The 14,896-nt window shown below is 33.7% G+C and overlaps 1 protein-coding gene across 1 annotated transcript; it reads left to right on the top strand.

Annotated features, from left to right (window-relative positions):
• The first annotated feature begins 464 nt into the window (after window positions 1-464).
• On the top strand, window positions 465-3,568 carry LOC113742063 (GDSL esterase/lipase At1g74460). Its single transcript, XM_027269766.2, has 5 exons — window positions 465-1,053; window positions 1,233-1,363; window positions 1,551-1,793; window positions 2,099-2,348; window positions 3,222-3,568. Exons 1-5 carry the CDS (start codon window positions 816-818, stop codon window positions 3,446-3,448), a joined length of 1,089 nt encoding a protein of 362 aa, XP_027125567.1. The 5' UTR covers window positions 465-815; the 3' UTR covers window positions 3,449-3,568.
• Window positions 3,569-14,896: the final 11,328 nt, after the last annotated feature.

The following is a 14,896-nucleotide window of genomic DNA, read 5'->3' as shown; positions in this document are numbered from 1 at the left end:
TTGGCCAAATTTGATACAGTTTTCTTGTTGGGATACACATGAAGTAGCTAACTCGAATAACAAATCTATCCCACAAAAACTTGTGCCTCTCTTTCGTTTCAAAATGTGAGCAAGGGTAAGACTAATTTATAAAGGAAAAATTTGTTGCCAAGAGTGACAAACTTCGTAGTTGCATTAGATTTCCTTTTAGATCTAAAATTCAGCAAAGCTAGATTAATTTAATTTCTAAATCTGCCTTCCGTTTACTGCGTTAAAATCTAGTTGGCCTATATTCAACATTTTCATACCCGAACTGATTGAAAATGACTATTTTTTTTCTTAAGTTTTTTGCTTATAAGAACAGTCCAAAGTCCAAACTTCGAAGAAGAGGATAGAAGAGTCCACAATGTATCGAAAATGACAATCTAATATTAGGTGAACTTACGCAACGGCCTTCAAAAACTCTTATCTTCAAAATAGCAATTAACTACTAATACTTGGGAGTTGCAACTGCATATATAATCTAACGGCCCAGGAATTCTAGTACTGCAACTGTTGAAATTCAGGCCCGTTAGATTCCCGCCGTTGTAACAGAAGGCAGGTAGATGAATTTAGGTTGGAATCTTTAACCTCTTGTGTTGGTTCAGCAAACTATCTCTACCCATCTCCCATTCTTGCCCTCTAAACATTCCCTTTCCACCAAATATTGATCCTCACCACTTTCCCAGTTGAACCCTCTTTTTTGTTGACTATAATTTCCACTACTTTTAATTGCGAAGTTGTACGCAGCATTTCTCTTGCTCGGCCTTAAAAAACCAAAAAGTTCATGCAACAATATGAAGTTGTACGTAGCATTTCTGGCATCTCTAATTCTTCTTCAAGTTGTCTTTTTCAAAGGATATGACTGCAAAGCTGTGCAATTCATCTTTGGGGACTCCCTTTCGGATGTGGGCAACAACAACTTTCTATCCAAGAGCCTTGCTAAGGCAAACCTTCCCTGGTATGGTATTGATATGGACAGCGGGCTGCCTAATGGGAGGTTCTCTAATGGCAGAACGGTTGCAGATATAGTAGGTAAAACTTCGAAGTTCTAACTCCTTTTTATTCAATGTTTTAACGTTATTGTGGTAAGATTAGCGATAATCAGCCGTTTTAGCCCTTGTCCTGAGCTGGAATGAACAATTTTGTGCTTTTGTTTTGGATGTTTACTATGATTTGGTTTGGAGTCTTGAGGATGGTTTTGTGAATTTCAGGCGATAAGATGGGACTTCCAAGGCCTCCTGCATTCATGGATCAATCATTAACTGAAGATGTTATCTTAGACAGTGGAGTGAATTATGCCTCTGGAGGTGGTGGGATTCTGAATGAGACGGGTTCTTTGTTTGTAAGTTCAAAAAAATTGAGTAAAATGATACTTTTTTTTTTTCTGACACACAACTCTATCTAATAAAAATAATCCACCTCCTTTTTTTTTTCTTGGTATTGCTTTCTCGGTCATTTTTGTTTGTCTCTTTGTATCTTGTAAGTAGTACCTACTAAACTAAAATATATTGGACAATCACAAAATTCAGATCCAGAGAATTTGCTTCTACAAACAAATCGAGTTGTTTCAAGGAACACAAGAACTGATAAGGGCCAAACTTGGCGACACTGCAGCTGAAAAGTTTTTCCAGGATGCTGTTTATGTGGTAGCTTTGGGAAGCAATGACTTCATCAACAACTACTTGATGCCAATAATTTACAACGATGCTTCTACTTACAATGACAAAACTTTTGTTCAGTATTTGATGCGTACATTTCGAGATCAACTTACGGTAATTCATCGATAACTCCTCAATTATAAGAAGTTAACACGATAGTATTCCTACTAAATTATTCTTTTATATATGTGGTATGCATTCAGATCTGTTTTAGTTCAAAGAGAGGTTTACGTTTTTAAAGCGTTTAATCAATAAAAATAGCTAATACATATACCATACTTCATATGTATATGTTACACAAGCATAAATTGCATATATAGCTCCAAGTTCCAGCAGCTCCATTATTGATCATTCAAGCAGTTGTACAATTTTGTTGATCTTTTTTTTTTTAATGTATTTTTCCTTTTGTCAAATTGTAGCTTCTGCACGGCTTAGGGGCAAGGAAAGTGATGGTGTTTGGACTGGGACCAATGGGTTGCATCCCACTCCAAAGGGTTTTGAGTTCGTCTGGTGAATGCCAGGACAGGACAAACAAATTGGCCCAAAGCTTCAACCAACAAGCAGGCAAGCTTGTTGCAGATTTGTCCAACAGCCTTCCAAATGCGACCTATCATTTTGGAGATGCTTATGATGTTGTCAACGAAGTCATAAGTAATCCATCTAAAAATGGTAAGTTAACTTGTTAAATTTAGCTTATGTTTGGGAAATATTGAACAGGTAAAAAGGGAATATCACATGATCACATCATGTTTATGCTTTTGTTCTTATGTTAAAATCTGGTCTTTTTCTTTTTTAAATAAGAATAAGGATTAATTTTTCTTACACTGTCAATATATATAACTACGGGTCTACATGCGTAGCACATTATCTTTTTGACGGTAAATTTAATATGAAACTTTTGAGCGTTGATTCGGTTTAGCTCTTCAATTTTTGTGCACAGCAACAAATGGTGTAGTTTGATTTCTACAAATTTATTACTAGCATGTATATGTAGGAAATTCTTCTTACTTACACTCAAATGATGTGTAGGAAATAAGCCAACAAAATCAATATAGCTTGTGTGTGTCTTCCAATAATTCGTGTCTTATAATATGAAAAGAATTTAGCATATCAACCAGTGTTGTCAAAAACAAATACTCCTATATATACATTCATGAAATCAAAAGCCAAAATGAATGAACTCCATATCCTAGATTGCAAGATGTAAACAGTTATGCTTACAATTGATGATTCCTACACTAATTCAAACTTCAATTCGAGCTAATCTAGAAGTAACCACTTTACACCTATGCAGTGAAAGCCAAATGCATCATTTGCATTGAGCAATATTAAAAGAAAAACACACACACACACACACAATTCTTGAATGATAATGTAATAAAAGTAGTAGTAATACTCCATCATGATCTTGTCTGTCCCTAAGCATGAGGTATATTGTAAACAAGGTCATCATAGTGTAATGTGATTCAAAAACAACTCATCCCTTTTACTTTAAAATGACTTAAACTCAATTAGTAGTGCTAATATTCAATCAATTTGCAGGGTTTTCGAACGCTGACTCGCCATGCTGCTCATTTGGGAAAATCCGACCAGCTCTAACATGTATTCCGGTATCATCATTGTGCAAGGACCGGAGCAAGTACGTGTTCTGGGATGAGTACCACCCCTCAGACGCCGCTAATGAGCTGATCGCCAATGAGCTCCTCAAAAAGCTCCCATTCTTGACTCAAGCTTCATCACCAGCCATGCCACCATCCTCATCACGCTAGGAATACATTTTTGCACTTCTTCTCCTCTAATTTTTTTTTTTTTTTTGTTAAATCTAGTACTGCGAACATTTACATGACTCTATACATAATTGTTGAAAATTTTACGTGTGACTAAGAAGTTCAGTGTAAATAATGATTGTTCAACATTTTTTTTTTGAAACTTAGTAAGCACTAAAGGAGCTTGTGAATAGGTTCCTTTTAACTTTTTCGTACATGTTATAAGAAGAAAAAAAATGAATACCTGCACGAACAAGGACGCATTTGCTTCGTGTTAATTTTTACAAAAAATTCTATTCTAAACGGTTTACAACTTATACAGCAAATACGAATTAAATAATAACGCGCCTCCTTAATTTTAGAAATCCATATTTTTGTATCTATCGTTTAAACATATCTCATGATTTTACAGTTGTTTTTGTAGGTAAATTCAATTTTTATTAAGGCAAAAGGACAATAAGAACTTTTAGAATCTAAATGAGGATACAAAAATGAGCAGTAGAGACCGTTGATCATTAAACAACTTTAATTTTCTCATAGCAGATTTTGGACTCGAAGAAAATTTGTGGGAACACAATATAGGTTACAAAATTTGCAATTAATCCATAGCTTTATGTCAAAAAGATGCGTGCAAGATTTTTGGGTGCATTTTCTAACTATCTCTTGTAAAGCATTTTCTCAGAGCACAACATGGTACTTTTAACCCCAATGTGTGGTAGCTGTTCATAGGTTTATCGAGATGTATGAAATTGTCCACAACATATGCACGACATTCTAATCATTACATGTACATGCAATAATATAATTGTATGGTCATGAAACCTTGAAGATGTTATTTATTAATTAAAGTCTTAATCAGATATTATGCAAATTACAAGATATAGACACCATATTCTGGACCATAATCATCAAGTTCTTTATTCCTGACCAGCAAAAAAGCTAATTCTTGATACCACAACTTTGTTAGGAAAAATCACGAAGTTAATCTTGCTCAATGTTACTAGGTTTGCTAATGAATTAGGATGTAGTATTTTGTCTGATCGCAAAGCATTGATTGTTGCATGTACTTTGTGAGGGTGCAAAGAGAAATTGGCATTAAAAATGTATACTCAAGAGCATGAAACATCCTAATAGCATAAAATTTTCTTATAACATATTGCAACTAGTTTATATCAAGGCCTAACCTCCAGTCCACACAAGGGACAAAATTGAATTTTAGATATTTTATGCATATAATTGCAGGATTTTTAAAAAATGATTAATGGCTTGACATGGTATCTTGTTTTACAACATCCAAGGGCATATTGTGTGGTCTCACGAGTCCTTAGCTGATAAATTCTATTCCTTCCATTTTCTTGGACCATACAAGAATGCATCTAACAAATGAAAGCCATAGAAATAAGTGGATGTCTACTTCTTCAAACTCCACTGTCTCCACTGAAGATAAACTAATCTCCAGTTTGATCTAGATATTTACTTCTACTAGACCTTCTACTTAAAGCAGTGGTTTACCTAACTTTATATGCATACCTTAAACAACCATATAGATTAACAACTTTTTGGCTGTCTAACACCAACTCCTCAATTAAAAATTTCACCAAAAAGGCTGCTAGTGATGCTTGTACTTCTTGGATGGTGAAAAAAGGGTTAATGCATATGGAAGATGAACAAGTGTACATCTATTAATCAAGTGTTTGGCGGCCCATGCCATTAGCAAAATCAAAATTAAAGATCCAAAACTATTAAAGTGGAGTATACCATATCTATTTCCACTTTTTTTTTAAATAGTTTTATTTGGCCAGTTGTTCTTGGGGTGCTTTTAAAAAAATATATTGCAGCACTTTTTTTTTTTAATATAAATATTCTTATGAGATAAAAAGGCAATTGTAAAAAGTGTTTGAAAATTCTAGAATAAGAATACTTTAATAATGAGAAACTCCAGAATTCAAACGAAATTATGTTACATTAGATGAACAAAATGCAACTTCAACTCTGTTTTAAGGCCTATGCAGTGGGGATGGATTAATCAAACACTGACTCCTCCATTCTGCCTGGCCAAAAGGAAATATAAAAGCCCAAAAGTATGGTATGTACACTATGAAACATGAGAAAGAGTCAAGAAGTAAAGTTGTCAAGTATTAATATCATTAGACTAAACATAAGACATATATCTAAATTTGACTCCCATTATTCTCCTGCTTTTTATTCCCACCTTGATACACTCAAAATTCACACTTCTAAATTCTAACATCACCCCTCATTTCCTAGTTTTGAGTAAAAAGAACATATCCTAATCTGCCTACGATTATGTGCTGTTACCATAGCTGGGGAGAAAATCATACTACAGGTCACAACTTTGCTAAACACTAATGATAACGAGAATATATATCTAGCAATCAGAGCTGTTCACTCTGCTTTCACTGGTTCTGGTTGCCTAGAAAGGGATTGCCCACGGACTCTTCAATGATGCCAACTTTTTCTAATAGAAATCTTGGAGCATCTCCCTAATTTTGTGGCCTCGGTGTATGGCGATTATTGGCCCCAGATCCAGGATAATCATTCAGCTCAAGATCCATTCTACTCCTGCCGATCGTCTCCAAATTCAAACTGTTCTTTTCTACAATTTCCTGAGTAATTCAAGAGAAAAACTGTGTCAATCCCAGAGTACTATCTAGAACATCCAAAAAAAAAAAACAAAAAACAAAAAACAAAAGAATGAATGCAAATAAACTTCCCAAATCTTTTTCTCTAGGCTTCATAAATGCCGAGTATATGATATAAAAAAAAAAAAAAAGCAGAAAAAGAAAAGAACCCAAGTATGCAACACAAGTAAACTTCACTGTATTTAGTTCAGGTATTTTATTTAGGTTTTGGCTCGTATGGTATAGGAAAAAGGTGGACTCTAAGACAGGGAGTCCAATAAGATAGTAGATGCTTTTGCACATACGATCATACTTTTCTTACAAATTATCAACAGATTGAAAAAGCATGAAAATAAAGTTACCATGTTGTTATATTCTGAGACTTGATCAAAACCTTGAAATTTATGCTGCAAACTCGTTATTCCTGAAATCAACAATTTTGTGTAGCTGAGTTTTAGCTGTATAATGAGGAGAAAGAGCAAAACTGAATGATTTTAAAGCCAGAAACAAGTTAAGAAAAACAAGTACGATTACTTACTAGTAACTGGTACAGCATTCATGAAGCAGATGAGCTGAGAAACACAAAGAAGAAGCACTAGTAAGCGAAGAAGAAAACTGCCTGCCATTTCCAGACAAAACTCTTTCCTTTATCCCAATTGTTCTGTATGTTTTCTTGGTTGGGGTAATAATAAAGCTTAGTGGTGCTTCATTTTATACATTCTGATTGTGGACAAATGAGCAATATATACGATGGTGGTGTGGGTGTTTTGTATGGTGATGTTTGGTTGAGGCAATCAAATCAACACAAGTCAAAAAGGTGTAATAGCAACAAACACAAAAATCTTGTGGAGGGCTTATATTTGCACAACGCGGTTTTGATGATCTTCACATATCTTTTCCTTTTCCTTTTTGCATGTGAAGATTTGAACAACTGTTGTGTGAGGGAAATTGGGCTTTTTGACTTTAAGTGGAGGGCATGATGACAATTATATTAAGTCAAAATGGGTAACAAAAATGGCTTGTTGATGTGCTGCTGAGCACACTGTGCAAGTGGAGGGTGACAAAAGAATGATGAAATTCTCATCCACAGAAGAATTGGCACCAAATTTTCACAAGGCCTAGTGGAACTTATCGTTCACGAGGGTTCATGAATATATTCAATACAGAAATTACACGGCAATGTAGTGTTCAAATTGTGACGCAATTGAATGTTGGGTTTAATATTGTAAGAGCAAATGACACAAATTTTCACTATACTATTTATAGTTCTGTTTTAGCTACTAAACTTTTTATTTAGCTAAAATGATCATTCAATTAATTAAAACATACTTCTCGTGATAAAAGAATGTATATTTTTATTTAGTCAAGTGATTAAAAGTATAAGTTTTTATTAGTTAAGTGACCAAAAAAATGCACTATTTGATTAGTTGAATGGCAATTATGGTTAAATAAAAAGTTTAGTGATCAAATCACCAAATTGTGCATAGCTTAATAACTCTTTTTGCCATTCTCTCATATTGTAATGGTGGATACGACGCTTCATGAATCCAAAAACCATCCTACCATATAGAGATGTAACCGGACTAAAATTCTATGATGGTCCATTCTCAGTTTGGTACGTAAACGTTCAGTTCATTTCGAATTAAAAAGGACAAAAATCTACCAACCAAAAGACCAAAGAATCTAGGGTTGTTATGGTTTGGTATGATTTAAAGTTTCTTCACAAAGATTTCCAAGCGACTGCACTTACTAGGAAAGTGTTATAGTATTATTTTTCTTAAACTTCTTCTGGATGCAATCTAGATGGATCCTGAGAAGAAGGACCATGTAGTTACATCAACGATGTGGGAAATTTGTTGAAACAGGGGCACACAGAATCCTAAAGAGCGCATTGTTTTATTTATTAAACGGCTGCTTCTGCTCATTTCTGTGTTTAGTTTTTGTGCAAGATTTACAATTTACAATGCAAATTTGTTAGTACGTAATAAATTACAAATATTTTTGCCACTTTGATTAATTATTTACTTTTCGAGCGCTCCATTTGCAATCACATTTAGATGCTTCTAAAATTAAATAAATCTTGGTATGAAAGTTGATTTTCTCATAGACCTTTCGATTCTTGATATCGATTCAGACCGAAATTTAACGTGATTTTCGTAGTCTGAATTGAGAATGTATTGAGTATGCCACGTAGACTACATCACATGTCATGTGACGTGCTAGTATCAATTACGCATCGTCAAATAATAATAGCGAGTTATTTTTAGTTTAGTAGAAATCAGACAAAGAATAATCCCCCATAATATTTGGTGACTTATTATTGATACTAATGCATCGTCACGTGGCATTCATGGTATACCTAATATTGTACACCTGAGTTTTTAACTCCGCTTAATCAACGGCATATAATGGCAAATGTTCCGACAATTTTAATGATCTATAAAGTGAAACGAACGGAAGTCTCTAGACATTGTAGTGGTACGTAGTGTTGTTTCTGATGTGGATGTGGTTTTTACTTTGTGGTCGGCTGTTCAACTCAAGTCAACGTTAAACAAAAGTATAAGGCAACACAAGTGGATTACAGTTCCTAAGTAAAGGCAGATAAGTAAATTACAGTCAAAACAAGTGGGGTTTGGAAAGGAGTTACAGCAAAAGTGCGAGAGTTTTCCAGAATTAGTACTCCAATTAGTTTCGCAATCTCAATAAATATAGTATTCTATGGTATGCAATAGGAACGGGCAACCAAGAAACCTCTGAAATGTCTTGTTTAAACTTTCTTATTTTTATGTCATGTTTAAACTTCTTAGTCTTTAGTTAAATTATTTTTTCGTTTGATACTACCTATGTTAAAGTACTACCTTCGATTTTAGGATAAATTACTATAAGCACCCCCGGTAGTTTTGTTTATTACCACATGATCATTCTAAAATTTTAAAATATCCACATAACTTTATCATAATTTTATATAAAGGACAAAACGCACAGAAAGTACCTCCGGTTACAGCGATTGACTTGAATGCGCTCCAAAAATGAGTGTGATGAAATTATAATATCCTCGTAATTCCCTGTAATTTTGTATAAATAACCATTTAACCTCCTTGTTATTTTGTATTTATACAAACTGATTAGAACTTTGATCTATTTAGCACTTTATAAAGGCTATTTTTCGTTGAATATCTACTTTACATAAAATCACAGAAATATTACGTAGATATTTTAAATTATTAGAGGAGTCACATATAATAATATGCGAAGCCACAAGAGTTGAGTCATGTGGCTCTTCCGCTGCTGAAACAATCTAAGCGTCCATATTTTCCCTGATCATAATCATTAGCTTCATAGGAACTTGACCCCTCTTTTCCAGGACATTGCGGAGGGCGAACAATCCTTTTCCACGTTAATGGCTTGCCTTTGTGTGGTCAATTACAAGATAGGTACTCTAAGTACCAAATGTGGCCACAGAACTTTTGATTGTCATTATTATGTCCATTGTGGAGCAAACAACTTTATGGTGTAATCGTTATAGTCAACTTCCAAAAATCAAGCACTATTTTGTCAAATTATAACAACAATTAAAATTCCAAAAGTTGTTGGTTGAGAAAGCAATTAAAGCTTGAACAGAAGTTAGTGCGATGGTGGAAATTGGACTACTGCAATTGCAGGGTAACTCATCAAAAGCTACTTTCAAATGCTTCATTATAGTCTATCTAGTGTGGCACCTTGTAATGTAGTTTTCAGGTGGTTAATTTCAGTGCAATTTCAGGATTCTTTGTCTACTGAGTTGTTTGATTCGTAGATTCAACTATATATTGCATTTTCTTGGTCTTCTTGTCATCATATTGATTAGATTTACTTCATTTTACAGATAAAATATTCTACTGCATGTTTTTGGTTCGTAAGGCTACAGTTCTAAATTATCCAAAACAAAAAAAAAAAAAAAGAGTAGAGTCTTGAATTAATTTCGAGGACAAAACCATATTTGATCCAATATTACAACTACCAAGTAATTCTTCTTATCCCACAAATTTATGTTCCTAGTGTTAAGCGATTGAAGAATCATGCATTTTCAAGGAATGGTAAAAGCGAAAAGTGTTTTATTCACACAAATTTTAGCATTTCAAAATTATTATTCCAAGGGGAGCTACCGAATGGTGGAAAAATAATTTTGGGAGATTGAACGCTTGGGACATCTGTAGGAGATTGAGTTAATAAAAAGAAAGCAACCTTGGAGATCTCTAATTTTCTCTAGTCTTCTGGAGAAGTATATAATGCTTTGTTGTCACTAAAGTATTCTAAATTTTGAGATAATCACAGATTGCTTTTAGATTCGACAGGTAGTAGTGAATTTTCTGTGCTTTGGATACATGTATTACCCTCAAGATGATTGGAAAAAAAAATCTTAAACTTAAATCTACATAAAAAGATGATTGAGATGCTTCTTATTGAGCAACTTTTTAGTGTTGTTTTTAAAATTTTTTGAGGAATAATTGGTGTTTTGCTTTTTCCCTAGCTAGGTACATGAAGGAAATATTTTGGAAAATTAAGAATAAGAAAGGGAGAGTTCTCAATGTATAGGTTTGAAAGAAAGGCAAAGCGTCAACTCATGGCAACTTTGATCCCCCTTGGAAGCATCAAGAAATCCACACACTTTTATTTTTTCTAAGTCACGGAGATTTTTTTTTTTTTTGGTCAACACAGGGGTGTACGGGTCAATCCTTACGGGACCCGACTAATCCCCTGCGGTCCGGGCTCGGCGCCCCAACCCGGACCGAACACGTTAAGTGCGCGGAGGAATCCAGCGGAGCAGAGACTCGAACTTGTGACCTCAAGGTTCACTGGTAAAAGGCGCTGCCGCTAGACCATTCACGCGGGGCAGTCACGGAGATCCCTTGAACCAAATTAGCTACCATCCATCAAATTTTAGGCCATATAACTGTGTGTTGTTTCCATGAAGAAACCTGTTGTTTTGGATTAGGCTATCATTTCTTTTGGGCTGAGCACTACTGCTTTTCCATTTCATAACATCATCCAATAAAATCTCCCAAGCCCAGTGATGATTTGGGTTACTATTGAAATTTGATATGACATTCATTGCAGCAAAGCTTTGATTTGATTATAGAACTTTTACCGTACGGCATTAGATATAGGAAAATCACGCCAACCGTTCATCATGTTTTATCGTTGTTAAATTTAATTCTTCACATTTTTTAAAATTTAATTCATCACATGTAAATGAATTCTCACAAATCTAAAATGTATTTTCGCTGGAAGAAGCCACAGATACATCACATTTTTTGATATCTAAAGGGCAAATTTGTAGATCATATAATTTGTACCTAATTTCCACAAGTTAGAGGGCCATACCTAGGGCCAGTTTACGAATTCCACTAGTTCTTCTCATACCATTGGTGTCCACCTATACACATATTTTCATAATTGACTGAAGCAAACATATGAAACACAAAACTAAGAACATGCATTCATCAAGGCAACAAAATAAGTAGGGTTGCTGGTCGGAGGGGCAAGGCAAGGAGAGAGTGGCGGAGGAAGTTGGAGAAGTGGGGACTAGACAGAGGTGAAAGCTTGGTTGTGGAAAAGGAGAGCTGGTGGTTGTAGGGTTTTTGAAATGGGGGTATTTGAAGATATAGTAAATTATGGTCCTTTACTTTTAACTTTTTAACCCGATAGTTGATATTTTCATGTGAGCTGTTGATCTTGGAAAACTGAGTAAAAATTTTGTGATTTCTTTTTTAAAAAAATTTTAAGCTGGGAAGGATTGAGATTTAAAAAGTAGGAAGGGGGAAGAGAGAATTGAATTCAGGATTGACAAGGTTTTTCTTTTACTTCAAAATTTAAAAACTTAAACATTCCATTACAAGTATAGATCATTTATCAAGAGATATTAGGTGTCAATCCCATAGAAGAGCGATCAATTACTAGTGGTTTTGAATTCCTTTATTATTTATACTATCACAAGTGTAAGAATTTAAATCTACACTACAACATGTAATTAAAAGGAAGTAAAAATAACAATAAAAAGCTCCTAGGGTCATGGAATTCCTAACTACTCTTGCAAGTGAAATTATATGGTTAAATGAGTGTTATTACCTTGATTAATTAGGACATTATTTCCAAATGAATGTGATATATGTTTTCGCAAGTATAACTGCCATACCTATAACTACTCCATATCTACTAATGTGATATAAAATTAGGTATAGATTTATTAGATTCTATAAAATTACTTGGTTAAACTACAAAGGTGCAATTCTACATTGGTGAGTTAACTCTCTAGGTTTAATACTTCTATGAATTAGTGTTGGAACCCAAAGTTCATTGATGAAATAACACTTTTAAATAATCACATCTAATGATAAGTTAATAATTATTGTAATAGCAAAAATTTTCAATAACTTGCTCAAAAAATAAGCTCAAATAGTTATGAAAACCGCACATAATAAGCATAAATAGATCATCCAACCCTAGGTGTAAAAGTAGCAAAACATAAAAGATAAGAAAAAAAATAACAATCTTGTATTACAGCTAAACATTGAAGTTCATGTACAAGATATCAAAACTATAGAGAGAAGAAACTATTATCAGTAGTGAGGCTCCAATCTTCTTCTTCAATCTTTCATCCTCCTCTAAGTATAGATGCATACACATACACGATTGGACTAAACTACACGAACCTATACTAATTACTGAATTAGGGAACTCTAACAAAAAGCTACGTTTCTGGTATAGTTCCTAGGCTTCCAAAGTTACAAGTCTTGTTCACAAGAGACCTATCTATAGAGAAAATTATCTACAGGCTTTCTTGTCTTTTTCTTCTTCAATGTGAACATAGTTTCCAAAAGGCCACAAGTTGTGGCTCCAATGGAATCTTCAAGGATTAAAGTGACAAAAGCTATGTTTTCAGCCTTGAACCGAGTATTGACTTGGTTGAGCTCAGAGATCAAGGGTCAATGGGTTCGACCGGGGTCAAATTAAGTGATATCATAAATATTTATTAATAATATATAATCAAAATAAGATATAAAATTTATCTTTAAATTGGTGGTTTACAACTTCAAAAGTTTAGATTGACATATCAAGGTCATCCTCATAGGTGCCATAACTTCAATGTAATGTTATTAATAAAAATTATTTAGAAATTAAAATATTATGTAAAATATCTAAAGCAAGCTAATATCAATAAAGGTGTATACTTATGTGTTTGATGTTTCAAAGCTATTTAACAAGAAAGTGCAAAGAAATTAGAACAATCAAATAGCAATTTATATAATTCAATGCATATTTACAAGTTTAAAGTTAAATTTATGGAGAATATTTATAGACTATGAAACATTTCTAGGTATGTTAATAGTTTTTCAATACCCAAGGGGTTAGAACACAATATTGAAAAAGCTTTTTGAACCCTACATTAATATTCCCCCAATTCCTTTCTTCTTTTCCTTTAACCGCCGACAAAGGCTTTTCTACTATTATGCTACCTTTTCTTGTTCTTGTTCTCCAGCTGTTCATTCCACTCTTCCTTTTTATTTTATTTTATTTTAAATCCAAAGAAGTATTGAAGGCAGCATAAGCTCACAAGTCTCAAGCCCATCGATAGCAAAAGCTCTTAGGCAGCCACTCCGAATGTTTTGAGAAACATTTCCCTAGTGTTTTGAGACGGACGAATTCGAAGAGGTAGAGCAATCTTTAAGTTCTTCCGGCCATTGTTTTGAAAATCGGACCAGCTCGATCGGTTGGATAGCGAACCGGTCATAGGTTCGGTCCGATTCATACCTCGGGTTGACTACACTTAAAAACCGATATGACCCGTCTGAACTGTGCGAACCGTGCTAACCGGATTGAACCGTTGAACCAGTGATTTTTTGTTTTTGTCTATTAAATTGAAAAAGTATATATAAAAAAGAATAGGTTTTCCTTAACCCTAAAGACTAATTATTAAATGTCACATCCACTCACTTTCTTCTCAATTTTTTGCTTCTTATCAAGTTCGCATCTCTATTTTCTATTTTTCTGATTTTCTCTAAATTCCAAACTTCTTTTTTTTTTTTAAAAAAAAAGTTGCAATCTCTAAATCTCAAAAATGTGAATTAAAAATTTAAACTCACACTGTCTAATTCCCATGGACGTGAATTTTGTATAATTTTAGAATATTGTGATATTTTTGGGTTGGATTCAAGATTATTTTTTGATAGATACAATTGAGATTGAGATAAAATTTATTTGTTGCAACTTATAATTTAAAATTTTTATTTGTGAAAATCCAAATTTTTTGAAAATATTAAAATTTTCGTCATATAAAGTCTTAAATTAATCCATTGCATGTCTTGTTTTGTACATATATATATATTTATATAAATTAATTTTTAAAAAATTCATTGAACCAAGATTGAATCAGTCCGACCGATTGAACCTTGACCCGAGCACCTCGCCGGTTTAATTAACGGTCCGAGTTTTAAAACATTGCTTCCAGCGACATTTTTGAAGATGCTCTTGATATTTTAGTTTTCTTGACATGGATTGATTGCAAGAGTAAGCTTTACAATAGACATTGAAGTCTTGCCTGTTCTGGGTTCTAACTGCAACTTTAAGAACAAAGTGGACATGCTAGTCTTGTCCATTCTTATTGCTTTTCGTTTTATTTTTGAGTTTTTATTTCCATTCTTATTTCTTTTTAGGATTTCCATTCTTATATCCTTAGGTATTTATTTTCAAAACTAACAAATAATCAAACTTTTATCTTTTTTTCTTCAAACTGCTCTTTTCTTGATCTCTCTTTTTTTTTTGGTCTTTT

The sequence above is a fragment of the Coffea arabica genome, chromosome 4e (assembly GCF_036785885.1).
Source record: "Coffea arabica cultivar ET-39 chromosome 4e, Coffea Arabica ET-39 HiFi, whole genome shotgun sequence".
NCBI classification, from domain to species: Eukaryota; Viridiplantae; Streptophyta; class Magnoliopsida; order Gentianales; family Rubiaceae; genus Coffea; species Coffea arabica.
Note: the sequence above shows the minus strand (reverse complement) of the source record. Positions and strands in the feature narration are given on the sequence as shown.

Coding starts and splice junctions, on each gene's coding strand:
- LOC113742063 (XM_027269766.2), top strand. CDS start 816: ATGAAGTTGTACGTAGCATTTCTGGCATCTCTAATTCTTCTTCAAGTT. Junction 1,794..2,098: donor CATTTCGAGATCAACTTACG/GTAATTCATCGA, acceptor GTCAAATTGTAG/CTTCTGCACGGCTTAGGGGC. Junction 2,349..3,221: donor AAGTAATCCATCTAAAAATG/GTAAGTTAACTT, acceptor ATCAATTTGCAG/GGTTTTCGAACGCTGACTCG.